This window comes from Prunus mume, linkage group LG4 (assembly GCF_029339155.1).
Source record: "Prunus mume cultivar Tortuosa linkage group LG4, ASM2933915v1, whole genome shotgun sequence".
NCBI classification, from domain to species: domain Eukaryota; kingdom Viridiplantae; phylum Streptophyta; class Magnoliopsida; order Rosales; family Rosaceae; genus Prunus; species Prunus mume.
The window spans coordinates 19,049,359-19,065,390 of record NC_142701.1 but is presented as its reverse complement, the minus strand read 5'-3'; the positions used below and the strand labels follow the sequence as shown (position 1 = coordinate 19,065,390).

Below are 16,032 nucleotides of genomic sequence, written 5' to 3'. Positions count from 1 at the left end.
TCAAAATCCACATCGCACTAGGAAACTCCCCAAAACTATATACAAGTTAGCACAAACAAACCCACTACACACAATTTCTTTCGAATCTCTGAAGCTGATCTGATCATCTAACTCAAGGAAGCTCTCCGCTGAATCATGGGTTTCGTAAGAGATTCATGAGTGAAGATTTTATTTTATTTGTTCGGTCGAAAATAAGTGAAGATGGGGAGGGGGATTTGTATGCAAGCAAGGAACATATTGGGTCGAGCTTCTGATCATATGGCAATGGACCATTATGCTCCTCAATCTCTAAAGCTTATGCTTCGCTCAGTTCAATTTCCTCCCCTCAATGCACGTCGCTGCCTAAGTCCAAGTGACCAAAAGTTCTTCAAATCAAGCCATCCCGCTTGTAAAACAAATAGGTTTGATTGTGTTGGGTCAATTGAGGGTTGGTTGATTATGGTTGATAATCAATTTTGGCATCCAGATGGTTTCAATAATTCCATAAACATTCCATGGTCTTTGTTCCACTTGCTTCACAACAGCCGCAAGTGTTTGAACTTCTTCTTCGACCCAAAATACGAGGACCGGGTGATGCTCCCGTCGCAGTCCACCGTCCCGTGCCATGGCAGCAACCAACCAAACTTCTTCAAGAAAGTGGTGGCCTCTTCGTCACCAACAGCAAGCCAGGATTGTCTTGTGGCTGCTCTTTGCTCGGGAGGCCGTCTGGCGTTCTGTACACCGTCCGATCAATCATGGACCCTCATTGATCAAGGCAGCGCTAGAGGGGTCGAGTTTTGCGACGTGGAAATCATTGATGGGAAATTGCACGCTGCATTGAGTAACGCACCGGAGCTTTTGATGGTGTTTAAAATCGAAAGCGGTGCGAATCGGCCACGTACCTATTTTGCTCAATATTTGGTCAGGCTTGAGCCCGTGCCAATTCCTTCACATGCTACCACAAAGGATGGAGGGCAAGAGGGTTCTGCATTGAAAGAGTTGTTTATGAAGAATGTTCTTCATCGGAATTACAGCTTCGATCTTGAGGAGGAGGAGGAGGAGGAGAAGGATCCAGTAGGGTTTGGACCTGGAAATCTCAGGAAAGTGATCAAACAAAACTGGTTAAACATCCAGCGGATGCAACATCAAGCTCAGGGTGGCCCAGGCTCACCTCAAGCTCTTGGCCTACTTTGCTTAGTTAAATAATAGTTCCGCAGTTTGCCTCACACAACAAATTAATGCATGAGCTTATAATTATGCTATGTGTTACGTGTTACTTATATTTGCCACAACGGTTCAGTAAATAACAAATTTCTTTTTTAATGTAATTTATTTTTTAGTTGATGTCAGATAGTTAAGGAAGCGATCCAACCCCATTGCACTTGAATTCGATCTCTCTTTTTGTCCGTTTTGAGTTGTTCAAAATAGGCTTTTAAAATATCGCATTGTCAAGAAAAGAAGAAAAAAAAATCCCAGTTTTACCACTCAACAATTGCGTAAAAACAAAAACAAAGAAAAAAACACAAATTCATCATTGAAAACAAGCCAAAATGCAGAGAAATTAAACGGGGCCAAACCGAGGAGACCCTACGAGACAAGCAAAAGTAAGACCAAGACCTATATTACATTTGTTCATGCGAATCATGTCATACCTGTGACCCAGACGATTTGTTCATGCGAATAATGCCATGCCCTATGACCCAAACTATAATAATTGGGCTTTTATTGAGGCCCAAAGAACTTGTCTTGTGAGGATCCATAACCTCTTCTGCCGCATGTTCCCGAATCATTGGCCTTTCTCTTTCCTCTAACGGGGTTCAACTAAAAGTGAGGGCCCATAATCTTTCCCACAAGAGATGCTTTGTTGCATATGCCTAGCTAGACATGCCCAAAATGTTTACTTATTTCACTAACACAAGAAATTAAGGTTATTAAGTAGCCATCACAATACGGTAGACACACCTAAAATATTTCATTACTCGCTATAACATGAGAAATTAGAGAATGTGGCGTGAAGGTGGTGTAAGTAATTCCCACAACACAACAATCGCATCTAGGAATCTTTCCTTGCGTACTAACACGAGAAACTATGATTTATGTAGGGTAATAAATTCACATAAATTATAACACGTGTTTGGATATATTATTTAAAGGTTTATATGTCATTAATTATATCCACGTTGTAGTTTAAGGTTTCGTTTGGTTCATGGGAAAGGAGCGTTGAGGATGGGAAATCAATTGCTTTCTTATGTTTGGTTAATTCGGGCATTGGAAATGGTTGCCTAGCACATGAAAAAGTATGGGGGAAAATGAAGCCATCCTCTCAACTTGAATTTTGTTTTTCCTCATCATAGGAAACATTAGGAAAATGAGCCAACATTCAATGCATATTTTTCATGACCATTTTGTCCATCATGAACAATTTAGAATTACAATGTATTATTACAAGCTTTGTTTTCCATTTCTACTCAAAACAAGCATGAGAAAGGAAACAAAGTGAAATCCCGCGATTACTTTCCTGACATTACCAAACGTGGGAAAAGAATCTTCCATTTCCCATATCTTGAGAAATGATATGTTAAGTAATTTCCCATCGAATTCGTTCCGTGAACTGAAGAGGAGTTACAAGTTAACACCATGGGCATGACAAAAATTACTTAACACCCACACAGTGAGAATGTAAAAAGACAGTAAAGCCCACGCACAACCCTCAGGGGGCTTGATGGTCTTTCGAAAAAATAGGGGGCTTGATAGTCTTGTCAGTAAGAAAAAGCCTTCTTCCTCTTTGAAACCCCTAGACAACCTCTGTCACTATATATACTAATAATTATTACAAAACCCTTGCCTGATTTTCCCTCCCTTTCCCGACATAAAATTAGGGTTTTTCTTTTTCTTTTCTCCAAAACTAGGCTTTGCTTCAAAATGGTGGCGGACCAGGGGAAGAAGGCGAAGCTCACTGAGAGAGCTCCGGGGGACGAGACTGATCACATTGATACTGAGCTTGTCCTTAACATTGAGAAGTTGCAGGAGTTTCAAGACGACCTCGACAAGGTTCTGTGACCTGTCTCTCTCTATCTGTGCTACGTATGTGTGTGTAAATATCTGTATAGACAATGTATATGCATAAGTGTGTGTATATCATAACTTATATGTGTGAATTTCGCCTTTATCTGAAATATGATATGGTTGCGTTTTTGGGGTTTGCTTGTTTGAATAAGGATGGTTAGAGTCGGTTTTTGTAGTTATTGTTTTGTGATTACAATGGAGTTTTCGGTTTTCTTTCCCTTCTGTTTTCTGGTTTGGTTGCTGTTGATATCCGAATTTGAATTTTTCTTTTCTTTTGTTGGTATTTTAGAAGAGGTGAAGGCAATTCATATGCATATTTAGCTTATCTATAAATTAAAAAAATTGAACTTTAGGGTTTTCAAGGTTTGGGAATTATGAAAAGGACAATATTTGTTCATGTGAGAGTCTTTTAGGCTATTTGGGTTAGTTGTCCGAACTTTTTCTTTCTTTTCATTTGTTGTAAAAGGAAAAATCACGGATAAGATTGAGAATTTTGTTCCCTTTTTCATCAGATTTGTTAAAATCTCTTTGTAAATTTGGGTATTATAGTAGCATGTACAATTTGCAGAATAATGTAGTTGGCAACGCTAGTAGTTCATGTCGTGACAACGTTGATAACTAAAATTCCTACAAATCATTCCTTCTATACTGGTTGATTTGTGATAAAAAGGTTACTAAAGAAATTAATGGGGGAAATAAAAACTCGTGGGATTTTTAAATATGCCCCTATATGTTAAATTTATGCATTGTGCACTTTAATATGTTTCTCTTAAAAAGGTTTGGTTCATTGGGTACTGCTTAAGATTTATGATTGGTATATGATGCTGATGAAGCTTGAAATTGCTTGGGTGCCCCGCAGGTTAATGAAGAAGAGGGTGACAAACTGATGGAACTTGAACAAAAGTTTAATGAGATTCGCAGGCCCATCTATTTGAAACGGAATGAGATAATAAAAACCATTCCCGACTTCTGGCTAACTTCTGTTAGTGATACATCTTTTTTCGCAGTCATCTTTTTTGAAATGTTTAATGGTTAATATAGGATACGTGCATGTATATAACTTGGGCATTGTTGTTTCACGCAGTTCATGAGCCATCCTGTGCTTTGTGATATTTTGACCGCAGAAGACCAGAAGGTCTGACAACTAGTTTGCTAATAACCCAAACATTATTATTTTAGAGTAACTTTTCGTTTTCCTAAATTATTGTCTTTTTAATTCTTTCAGCTGACTGGAATTGACTGAATGTTTGACTGTACTATTGCTTTTCTGTTCTTCTTGACCTAGATCTTCAAGTATTTAAATTCTCTTGATGTGGAGGACTTTAAAGATGATAAGACGTTAGGATACTCTATCACGTTTGTAAGCTTCTTCTTTTCTTCTTAAGTTTACCTTAGTCATGCGTATAATATGGCTTGTCCTCTTCGCATGCTGTTTTTGGATATTGTTTCAAATATATAATGCCCATGTGCTCTGATAGTGTTTGTATTACTCTTTGCTAATACTTCTTTCCGATTCCCCTATTTCAGAATTTTAATGAGAATCCTTATTTTCAAGATACAAAGCTGACTAAAACCTTTGCATTCGTTGATGATGAGACTACTAAAGTTACTGGTACTACCATCAAATGGAAGGAGGGCATGGTATTCACTACACACTTGCATCTCTGCCTTCTTTTTCTCTCTCTCTTTTTTTTTTTATTCCTTCATAAAAGTTACTGAGTTGTGTAAGTTTGAAGGGTTTTGCCAATGGAGTTCATGATGAGAAAAAAGGAAACAAACGACCACATGCTGAGCAGAGGTTCAATTCTTTTCATCCTATTTGCTCAGTAATACCTAATTTTGTTCAATTAGGCTGGGGTTAAAAGGTTTATGAGCTATTAGGATCTTTTGTCGCTTGGCATAAAGTGTGAGTCCAGTTTTGTACGACTGAGCCAATAAGTACTTTATTACGTTGAGGATCTTGTTTCTTGCCTGTTCCCCTTACTTTTTGTAGTTCATGCTCTTTAACTCACATATGAGTACTTTAATAATTGCAGCTTCTTCAGTTGGTTTAATGAAAATGAACAGGACGATATGGTTGGATTTCATGAAGAGGTAAATGCTCTTGGGAATCTATATTCACTAAGTTATGGTTGCATATTTATATGCATGCTAATTTTGCATATCTAAAATACTTCTGTTAAAAAGGAAATTGTTTGATGATCTCAAACGTAACCATCAAAAGTAATCACTGGTAATTGTTATGCCATATGTGTGGTTTTTTAGTTATAATTTTATCATTTTAACTGAGTCAATTCTACAGGCTTAGAAATCCCCTTTCGTTTTCTTCTTAATTCTTTACTGATTGATCGTTTACTGTGAAATTGCAGATGGTAGAGATAATTAAGGACGACTTATGGCCCAATCCTCTCAAGTATTTCAATAATGTAATCTTTTCTTCTCACGTGTGTTTATTTGTGTTTTTAAATGCTTATCAACAGATCCCTTCTTTTATTATTTAAAAGTGGACTGAGGGAAGATATCTTTCCTTTAAATACTTCACACAGGGGATGGCATCTCGTCTCCTCATCATATGTATGGGTTGGGGGGGCGAGGTCTTATGTCCAAGACTTGCTGGGAGCGCTAGTCTATTTACCCTGAACAAATAAAATGAAGGTTATTTAAAGTTTCCCTTTTTCAATCTAACCATGGTAGGCAAGGTAACTTTTGAATTTGTTGTTCCAGGAGGCCGATGAAGAGGATTCTGAAGGTGATGAAGATAATGAAATGGTAACTAATATAAATTTCCATTATCAAAACATTGATTACATTGATTACATTGATTATTCTTCTTTTTTAACTCAAGAAACGATTATTTTCTAATATATGTTGCAATTAGACCAGTGTGCTGCACGGTGAAGATAGTTTGAGTTCTACTTGATTGCTTATCTCTACCTATTATTGGTCTTGCATAATAGTGGCATGCAACATGTTTAAGTGTTGGCTAATTTTCAATGGGAACCAATTAATCCCCACAACTGCAATTTATCTTGGAGCTATGGTTCTCTTTATATATTCATGCTTTTGGGGTCTCACTGATCTGATTGTGTGGGTTGTAAGAGGCCGGTTGATCAGCCCTCTCATGGCCCGAAAAAGGGGATCCCCTTCCTCCAGTCTTTTATGTAAATTTATTCATTCTAAGCAGAGTTGATCACCTTTAGAGAGTTTAATGACTATCCTGACAACTTCTGAATATGCATGTGCAGGAGAATGGTGAGAATGATGATGGAGAAGACGATAATGAGGGGGATAGCTAAATTCTTTCGGGCTGACTTCAGTTTTGTTACTCTTTCATGGATTGGAGCAATAGAAATATGAAACTTTCTAGATACATGGAAATTAGTTTATCGCCTGGCAGACTTCTTGCATATAAATTAGTCTCAGTTGATCGCTTAGACTTTTTGGTTTGCACCTTTCTTTATGTGTGGTTTACCTACCAAATAGAATGAGTTTTAGCTCCAATCAATTGAGAATGAATTAATTTTGGATTGCGCACTTCACATGTTATTGTCTACTTTATCCACAATTATTTATTTATTTTGACATTCAGAGCTTGAAGATCTTAAATAAAAATCACCCAAAAAAAAGTTCTTGCCCCTTCTGGGACATCCGTTTTTATTTTTATTTTTATTTTTAAGATCTTCAATAACCCAAAAAACCACACACAAAAGGCTATCCATGTTGACCGAGGCAACAAGAACCAAAAACAAGTATTCTCGTTGGTCATCTTGTGTGTGAATTTCTAGTCTTGTTCGTCTAATGGATAGTTTCATTGAATCTCAAAGCTCCAAAAAAATGCATAAAGAAAGTTGACATGTAGAGTAACAATATGCTCGACTGAACTGTATACTATTCCCCAGGAAAAAAGGGGAAAAGGAAAGAAAAGACGAAAAGTTACTTCCCTTGAAATTCTGCCAAACCTCCTATGAGTAAACAACATGAATCATGGCTATCATACAAACTATATCTTAACTAAGAAGAAAATGGGGATTAAATCCATCCCATATTGCATCCTCTCCCAATTTAGGGATCATGCCATCACTGGTCGAACCAATAGCATCCTCATGAGATTTAACTACCAACAAATACAGGTTAGAAATCAGAGGGTTCCTAAGAAATGGATTTATAGCTCCAGAGAGTTCAGCAACATCAGAGAGCAGATGCATGTCATCATCAGTTTTCCCACTGAATATGCAACTTGAGACAGCATGAAAGGCAAGCAAATTGACATACACAGGCAGAAATGCATCCTTATGGTTGCCTGCTCCACCGACCCAATCAGCCCCGCCTAGTTGCCCAATGCGGTCCTTGGCAAATGACATCAACTGGCTGGAAAATCTGAGTCTCCAATCATGTAAATAGTCCCTAAACTGTTGTTTGTTCAGAAAGTCAACAGCCCAAGATTTTGAAATTGGAAGCTTCTCCATTTGAGAACAACAAATTTGACAGATAAACAACTTTTCCTCATGATGATTGTCAATTTCCTTATCAAATACCTGTCTCACAAGATCTCCTTTGGCCACCTCATAATTCGATGCATTCAGCATCCAGCGTAAAAGACAATCCAAATACCCGATCCAGTGACCAAAGATGGAAGATAGATGCTCAAAACAAGATCCTATCACTTTCTCCACTTGAGTTGGAACTACTCCACTATGGGAGCTTCCAGATCTTTTGCAAGTAAAACACCCCTGAATACCCATGGCAAGCCTTTGTCTAATCCCATCATCCTCATCCTCCAACAGCTGGATGCATGCGAACCATATATCTAGTATTTGACGAGCGTAAATATTAACAGCTTCTTTGGGTTCAAAATAAGAGCACGGATTTTCAGAAGGGATTTGGTTATTGGACAAAGTAGAACCAATAAGCTCAGCTTGCTCTAGCAAACCACATGCTATGATAGACTCTGCTGCCGCCTTGCGCATGTTTACTGGCTCAGAGGAAGCACTATGTTTCTTAATTACGCTGGTGAAAAAGGAAATTGTGCTATAAAGTTGTGTCAACTTTTCTAACTGATCAGACTCACTGTTGTCAGTTAATCTCCTCATCCTTACATCAGAAAGAACAGATGTTGTAAATAAACCTGCAAACCTCTTTATGCAGATTCCCATGCAGCAGATGAGTGTTTCTCGAGCTTTTGCATGTCTTGTGAGCTTGTACAAGGAAATCAACTTGTCCCAAAGCAGAAACACAGAATCATATTCCATACCACCAATGTAAATTGTTTCAGTGCACTTTTCATCCCTAGGCTTCTGAAACTGCAGTGCATTCCAAGTGAACAGAATCCTCAGAATGTAATATGAGCATCTGTGGTTCTTCTCCACATCTAAGAGATTAACCAATGTAGTTTGGAGGTTACTTCTGTTCCAGTGCTGAATAATCCTAATCTCACTGCTATAATCATCGGACTCACTACCAGATTCTGTTGATGTTAGGAATTTCAGCAGCCACTTCAATGTTGCAAGTCGAACTTCATATTCTGAATCTGACAGAGAGAGTACCAGCCTTTCCTGGAGTCCCACAAAAGCATTTTCCATTTCAGGTATCTTCAAAAATCTTGAATTAATCTGAGAACGCCTCTGAGGCATCTTAAAAGCCTCTTCAGCCATTTTCTCAGACGCCTGAAACACGCAACTGAAATAGGATACTGCTGCTTGTCGGCGGAGTTCTGCCATTGTTGGATCATAATATGAGTGCCCCTCAGAAGCTTCTACATCTAAGCATTCTGTAGATAACTCCAAAAGTAGGTTGCGGAAAGCATAGAAATTTTTGCTCATATGGCACGTCCTTGAAATACTGAGCATGTGATCCAGCAGCTTTAAGAAAGAAGCATTGAGGATTGGACAAGGGCACCATCTGGGCTTTGCAATCCATGAATGCGGTAAAAGATCTTGAAATAAGTCACCTAGAATCTGATCTTTCTTTGAGAAATCAGCCAGATTTCTACAGTTTGTATCCAAGAGAGAACTTAACTGCAATAGAACTCCATGAATCCAATTATATGAACTCTGGTGTCGTCTTTTGGTATTGTGAAATAATAGGGACGACTCAGGAGTCACTGTGTCTTGGTTATCTATTCTAGGCAACTCAGATACTATATTGAGGAGAACAGTTGGCAATTTCTCATTTGATACAAGGCCTGTTAAAGCTCTAGATGCAAGAACACGGACTCTTAAATTGCTTTGGGTTGAGCACCTTCTAATGAATGGCATGTACAGAAAAGGATCCAGGTCATCTCCAGTCTCACTTGCGATTGTTGAGGGCTTCAGCCTGGATAACAGAATCAAGACAGGGCACAAGCTTGGGTGCACAGCATTTTCCAGGTTGGATTTAGATTGTCCAGATACCCCATCCCCAAGCAACTCAGTAGCAACTTTCAGTTCCTTGAATAGAAATGGATGCAGTAAGGGATACCTTCATGGAAAAAGGCATTAAGATTAAAGTTTATTCAGGAAAGCCTAATATAATCTCAGTGCATTCAGCAAGAACCCATGATAGTAAGAAATAAGTTCACAATAAAAGAAAAGTCCAAATGATAGTGTACACAAAGCATACTGGTTCTTTTGTGCGTGTTCTCCATTTAATCATGGATAAAATGCATTAGTCATTCTCAACAACAGCAATTCACATTTAGAGAAAAGGAATAACAAATTGATGCCGCTCCTTATTCCCCTTTTAAAATGTTTCCCAAGTGCCAAAAGCAAATTTAACAACCTAAAAATTATGTTTCCTAAGTGCCTATCCTTATTCCCCTTTTCGGGATTTGAAATTAAATCAATTACGTAAAGTTTAAATCTTTCAAAAACATGGAAGAGAGGATCCAACTGGAAGAGACAAAAAATTATTTGATTAATTAGTCAAGGAATCCGTACCGATGAAAAAATTCAACCCCAGTTAGTGCACGCCTTGCGGACTCTCGTTTCTGGACATTGAGGAATCCAATCATGCGACGCACCAAAGCAGTGTATGCCAGACAAGCACTGTTCCGAACCTCCCAGTAGGGAGAAGAAAAGGAGCGAATTGAAACAATCATAGCCTCAGCAGAAAAACCTGATGTATCAGTAGCCAGGTTGGTGTCATTGAAAGCGGCTTTGAGTACATTGAATGCATGTACAGTAGGAATGACACCCTCATCACGGATCTTCGAAACCTTGTCACTTATATGTATATCTGACGACACCAGAGACTCAAAACTTTTGTCTGACTTTATCGAAGATACTTTACTTGAGGCGCAATTAGAGCTGTTGGTTTCAACTGGATCCACAAATGATGCTTTAGCAACATCTATGAGCCACCGTAAGGCCCGTGGGAGAAGTTTCTTAGGTGCACCTTCTGGCTCTGAGAGAAATAGAGCTATAAATGCTGCAGGAATACCTGCACTTCTCCTTAACAAGTCATCCACTGTTTGACCCTTGGCAACAGTTCTGTCCATAAGTTGCTCCATCCACGATTCTGTTAATTTACAAAGTCTGTATGGGGAAAACCATCTCAGAAAATGGATTGATCACGTGCCTATGTATTATAACAAGTAACAATCTCTATGATGCAGTTGAAAGAGTTAACATCAGTGATATACAACAGTAAAGTTGTTATAGACAGAATGAGATTAACAGCACCTAGCTGGTCATATAAGAATTTAAGAATGTATCCCATCAATTAAAACTAAAGCACCTAGCTGGGAAAGTAAGCCTTCCTATTAGATTGTCATGATTACATAATGCTATACGTCCAAATCCTTTTCAGAAGTTCTGTGTGTTAGCATATGCATAAAGGCTGCCGTTTCTTTTCTTTTCTATTCTTATACTAAGTTCATCTAGTGTTGCACTCATATCCATGCTTCCTAGTTTTTCAGCCAACCCATGGATTTCATAAGTCTAAGACAGTTTGCAGTCATTTCGTGCTCATATTTATGCTCCCTCTTACGGTCATTTTGTACCAAAGGATAGTGCTCAATAAATTTTCTTTGCAAGTTAAACCTAGATTGCTTTGATTAACTCCTTAAGAGCGTACAGATACTACGGGGTTGAATTATTTCTTTTGTCTCCTCATATATTTTGTAACAAGTAATCTTCTGAATGGTGATGGCATAATTCAACAAATAACATCGTTAGATACATAGCATCTTATACTAAAGTTGTTGCCTTGACATAAAACAATACAATAGTATAAGATATTAGAATGTACAGACTTTAAAATGTTCAAATGAACAGAAACATACCGAGGATCATTTGAACAAAGTAAGCGGTTGCAAAGAGCTGTAAATCCAGCCCTCGTTTTATCAATTGCACCATTATGCTTCATCTTCAGCAGGACTTCCAAAAAGTGATTCCCAATTGCTTCAAGTTGTTTCAGATCAAGCATTGCATCGGAAGCTATCATAACTGAAACATCGGAAGCACAAGAAGAGGTGCCTTCTGAATTTAATGATTCTGAGCAAGGGCTACTTGGTAAAGGAATCTTTCTTATGATAGTTCCCAAAAGAAGACTCACCTGAAAATTAAGGAAGATTTAACCATTAAATGCATGGTCCTCATTAATGTAAAATATACCAAATCTTGGTCTCGACAGTACATACTACACAATACAATATCATATATCCTACGCATTTGAGGGTTAAATTATAAGGTTTCAACTACAAATCCATTTTCTGAGAAGAAAAAACATTATCACAGCAATGACATATATAGCTGCATTCAGTAGCAAAACTACAAGTAAACAACAATTCAAGTACCTCTTTCATCGCAAGCCAGCAGCCAACCATTACACTCTGTTCTGATCGCCTGTTATTCTGCACAAGTTTGGAGTTTCTGTCTTCATGCTCCAATAGAGATGCTTTCACTTCCACCTCATCTGGAACCTCTGATAAGAAGGAATCATCATCATCAACCATCCCATCCATGTCTTCAGGGAGATGCCAAGCATCTGCAGAAACCACCCAGAGTGCCAAAGAAGTTATTCGCATCACAAGCTCCAAGAGCTTCTCTAATGAATGTCTCATCTCTGAGATACTAGACAGTACTACGTCAGAGTTGAAGTCCAGTTCCTCAAAAGCATATCGTAGTGTGAGTAATACCCCATGAACAAAGCTATTCTGACATGCTTCAGAAAGATCCCTCTCCCCTTCCACTATGGAAACATCCAACCAATCAATCAGTGATCTTATATACTCCATCGCAGGATATCTAGAATTATAAGTCTGATAATCTCCGTTTTCCAAGCCAGACTGTGAACGAAGGCAAGCTACATCAACTGAAGCTCGGACTGTCCATCCTAGCTGTAAGACATACTTCCTGAAAATCAGCCTTAAATTCAAAGCTCCAGCATCAGTTTCTCTCACTCGTGGACTGCAAACTAATTTCTTAGCCCATAAAATCACGTTCTGGACCATATATTCATCTGAAATTCCAGGAAGTGGGGTGGGAAAATGTAACAGTATGCGAAAAGAACTCTCTCTGAGCCTGTCCCAACTATCAATTATGGATCCAACTAACAACAAAGTTGAATCAGGTAAAGTGATTCCTTTATTATAGGGATAGAGACGGTCTTCCAAAGACAAAGAACTGATTTTTTCTTGAGTAGCAGGCACAATGGACCAAACATTAAGCATTATTAGAATGAGCTCCATGGCCATTATTTTTCTCTTATAAGGGGCAGAAGGATAGCATGAGAAAAATAGAAATGAACTTAACCACCTCATGAAATGAAAAAGATCACTTGCTCTGTTAGCTTCAGTTTGCTTACTTCTACTTGAAAGATGCATTTCATTGCTGTTGTTATGCTCAAGAGGTTCCCAAATTCCCTGCTTGAATTGTCTCTCCAGGGCTGTTCGAACCCGAGAAAAGAACTTCCTAAACAAGCTACTCCACTTCATTTGGAAAGCTGTAGAGCAACACCTCATGTTCAATGGCACTGCTTCCTTCAATAACATGAGTTCTAAATGGGAAGGCAAACTAGCTGTCTTGGGATTCAAGAAAAGTGTCTCTGCAGCATCCACACGTAATGAATCATCAACATGGGTCAATGCCAGCACCAGCCACTCGACAACAACTTCAACCTTTATCCCTTTGATAGAAACAAGAGCATATCGATCAGGGAAATCTGTTTCTAGCCCACCAAATTGCTCATGTACTGCAGAATCATTGCACCAATCAATGTCCCCTTCAAGCAACGCAAGAAGACGAGATACCTTGAGCAATGATACTAAGATGGCCACTTTCTGTTCAACTCTCAGTTCCATGTTTCCACGACAGAGCTCCGGATATAACAGTTGATTTTCGCCCTTGCTTGGACCAACCGAAATAAAAGAAAGCATAGCAAATATACTGTCCTCATCCACTTCAAGTAAAATTGGCAGAGCATAAGTGTTCAAATTAGAGCGGAGCTTTGAAACCCCAGAAGCAAGTCCATACAAAAATGGAGGCAAACATTGCTCCCTGTAAAGTACATAACCACCTTCAATACCATCACTACTCCAACACTCATTACGCAAGTCCTCAAGTAAACACTTCAAAAATGATGTGACAGCACAGCACACATCATCATCAATGTATGCATGTACAGTCTCAAACAGCAAGTTAGGACTCATATTCAGCATAGTTTTTGTACCCAATCTTTTGGTCAGTGAAACTAAAGGAACATATCTCCCCTTGCAGCGAGGTCCCAGACGGAGAAGATCTGAAGCAATATTTTGCAAGAATGACCTTATTCTCTCACTACCTTCTGACCAATGAAGAGTGGATCGAATGTCTAGGAAAAGATCAAAAATGAGGTGAACTTGTTTGACTGTTTGACTTAAAGGATCTTCCAAATTATTCCATACAATTCTCAATATCCGGGTTCCCATTTCCACCGGGATGGGATCATAATGCTCGGATGGGATGGTAAGATTAGCTAACATTGAGGTTTTTATTTGTTGCAAACAAATCTGCAACACAGTTAAAGTGTGAAAGTTAAAATGGCTATCGGTAGGGTTCTCGCAATAGTTGCATAACTCAGGTAAAATTCCATCATACAGTATGGTCTTAACACAGTTGCCACCATTTGTATGAACCTCATAACCATTCGAATAACCCCTTGACATATCAAAATGGGAATTAAGCACAGCCCTTGAAACCGCTGTAAGAATCCCTCTGATCAAGCAAAGTCTACTCAAGTCAGATAAATTACATATTTCAGTGTATATATCCCCTTTATAAGGAACTTTGGCTATCGCATTCCTTTTTTCACTTTCAGAATTAGCATCCAAACTACTATAATCAGTTGGGTGAAATATACCTTCAAATATAAACAAGCCCAGCTCTTCAGGACTGAGACACACTTGCAAAGCTGCACAAAAGCTCACCCCAGCAGCCACATAACAGTCCCTCGAAAACGCCAACGACTTCAAAATGCTTAAAACGACAGTCACACTCATCTCCAAAACATTCGAATGGCCAGCATCAAAACCACTCCTAGAACTATTAAATTCCTCGAATTTAGAAGGGAAACGCTGAAGCAAATAGTACAAACAAGACAAAGCCTCTTGGCATTGCTCTATAACAATCGGCGAAGGCCGAGCAGACCCTTTAGTCTCCGAAACCAGACCATTCAAGCTAGAAACTGTATCCAAAGCAATCAAAACCGCGCACTCTTCGACAATTTCAACTAAAAACCCCAACTTGGGCATACCCATCACTGATAAAGCCGAGCGGGACACACAAAATCGCTTCCCCTTGCCGCCACCATAGTCTTCGCAAAGCTTACGATAGCATCGGCCGATCAAAGCCTGAAAAGTACGAGCCTTGGCCAAAACAGAGACAAGGGTTTTATGCAAAGGCAATGAATTCTCCAGAAAAAGAAGCTCCAAGTAAAACGGCGCCGCTTGGGCGACTGTAGCTTCGTCCCCATTGGTGAGTAAGTCCCCGAATGCTGCAGCGAGGCCCTTAGTGTGGTTGAGTTGGGCATATGTGGAGTTCAGAGAGACTAGTTCTTTGAGTTGGGAGAAGAATTTTAAGCTGGATAATTGTGATGGGAGGGAGTTCAGGGACTCTGTGTAGGAAGAGGGGAAAACGACGGTATTGTAAGTGTAACGATGGCGGTGCTGTATGGCACGCCATTTGGAGGACATGGTTGTGAATTTAGACCCTGGAGGACATGGTTGTGAATTTAGACCCTGGAGGTGGCTGTGTGCTTGTGTGCTTGTGTGCTTGTGTGCCTGTGTGCTTGCGTGCTGGTGACTAGTTGGAAACGTAGAACCAGCAGTTAGGGCAAACGTCAGATTGGACCCAATTTCTCTCTCCCTCTCTTTGAACTGAAAAAATTAGGCTGTGTTTGGTGTGTGTGTGTTTGTTGTTTTTTTTTTAGCAGTGTTTTGGTGTGTTTCTTCTGAATTTATTTACAGACTCAAGTGACGCTACCTAGGTGTATAAATGAGCCGAATCAACCCGAGCATGAAGCTCTACTCTGATAATATTTTTCTAATTCAGACTCGCCTCAAGTTTTAACAAAGCTCGTACAATTGTGCTCAAGTTCAACTCTTATGATTTGTTCTAGCTTGAACTTGACTTGATTAGACTTAATTTATTTATTTTTCATCGAAATTTTATAAATAATTTAGCTTAGATCGTTTTTCAAATGTACTTCAACTTAAGTTTTGTTAGTAGATATAGATAAGATCAATTGATTAGGGCAGTGAATCTACCCATTTTCCCCAAATTTGAATACCCCTTTTTGTAGGTTACTTGGAAAAAAATTAGACTATTGTGCTTGTGTACTTTGTGGTAGTCACATATTCTTCGCATTCGCAAATTTTTAATAAAATAAAAACCTTGGGTGTCCACGGTTCATTTGAGGGTGTCCATAGAATCTCTAAATTTTCTGTTTGGGACTTGGGTCTAGGATCAAAATCTCCATATTTGGGCTCATCTATACAATCCCCACTCCAATAGATGATGTTCATATTTGGGC

At 38.9% G+C, this 16,032-nt stretch overlaps 3 protein-coding genes across 4 annotated transcripts; 2 read left to right on the top strand and 1 right to left on the bottom strand.

Moving 5' to 3' along the window:
* Window positions 1-56: 56 nt before the first annotated feature.
* On the top strand, window positions 57-1,366 carry LOC148918076 (uncharacterized). The gene has a single exon (XM_089051124.1). It carries the CDS (start codon window positions 202-204, stop codon window positions 1,183-1,185), a length of 984 nt encoding a protein of 327 aa, XP_088907250.1. The 5' UTR covers window positions 57-201; the 3' UTR covers window positions 1,186-1,366.
* Window positions 1,367-2,795: 1,429 nt separating this feature from the next.
* Window positions 2,796-6,584, top strand: LOC103329995 (NAP1-related protein 1-like). Of its 2 annotated transcripts, XM_008232535.2 has the most exons (10): window positions 2,801-3,030; window positions 3,905-4,027; window positions 4,130-4,180; window positions 4,331-4,405; window positions 4,573-4,686; window positions 4,782-4,843; window positions 5,082-5,139; window positions 5,415-5,471; window positions 5,770-5,814; window positions 6,291-6,584. In XM_008232535.2, exons 1-10 carry the CDS (start codon window positions 2,902-2,904, stop codon window positions 6,339-6,341), a joined length of 765 nt encoding a protein of 254 aa, XP_008230757.1. In that variant the 5' UTR covers window positions 2,801-2,901; the 3' UTR covers window positions 6,342-6,584. The 2 variants fall into 2 exon arrangements, with proteins under 2 accessions (XP_088907472.1, XP_008230757.1); XM_089051346.1 differs by lacking the exons at window positions 5,770-5,814; window positions 6,291-6,584 and adding an exon at window positions 5,592-5,757 and having other exon boundaries at window positions 2,796-3,030.
* Window positions 6,585-6,901: 317 nt separating this feature from the next.
* LOC103330215 (thyroid adenoma-associated-like protein) lies at window positions 6,902-15,380 on the bottom strand. Its single transcript, XM_016793544.2, has 4 exons — window positions 11,819-15,380; window positions 11,306-11,577; window positions 9,960-10,556; window positions 6,902-9,501 (listed from the first exon to the last, which is right to left on the bottom strand). The coding sequence occupies exons 1-4, from the start codon at window positions 15,191-15,193 to the stop codon at window positions 7,053-7,055; spliced, it is 6,693 nt and encodes a 2,230-aa protein (XP_016649030.2). The 5' UTR covers window positions 15,194-15,380; the 3' UTR covers window positions 6,902-7,052.
* Window positions 15,381-16,032: the final 652 nt, after the last annotated feature.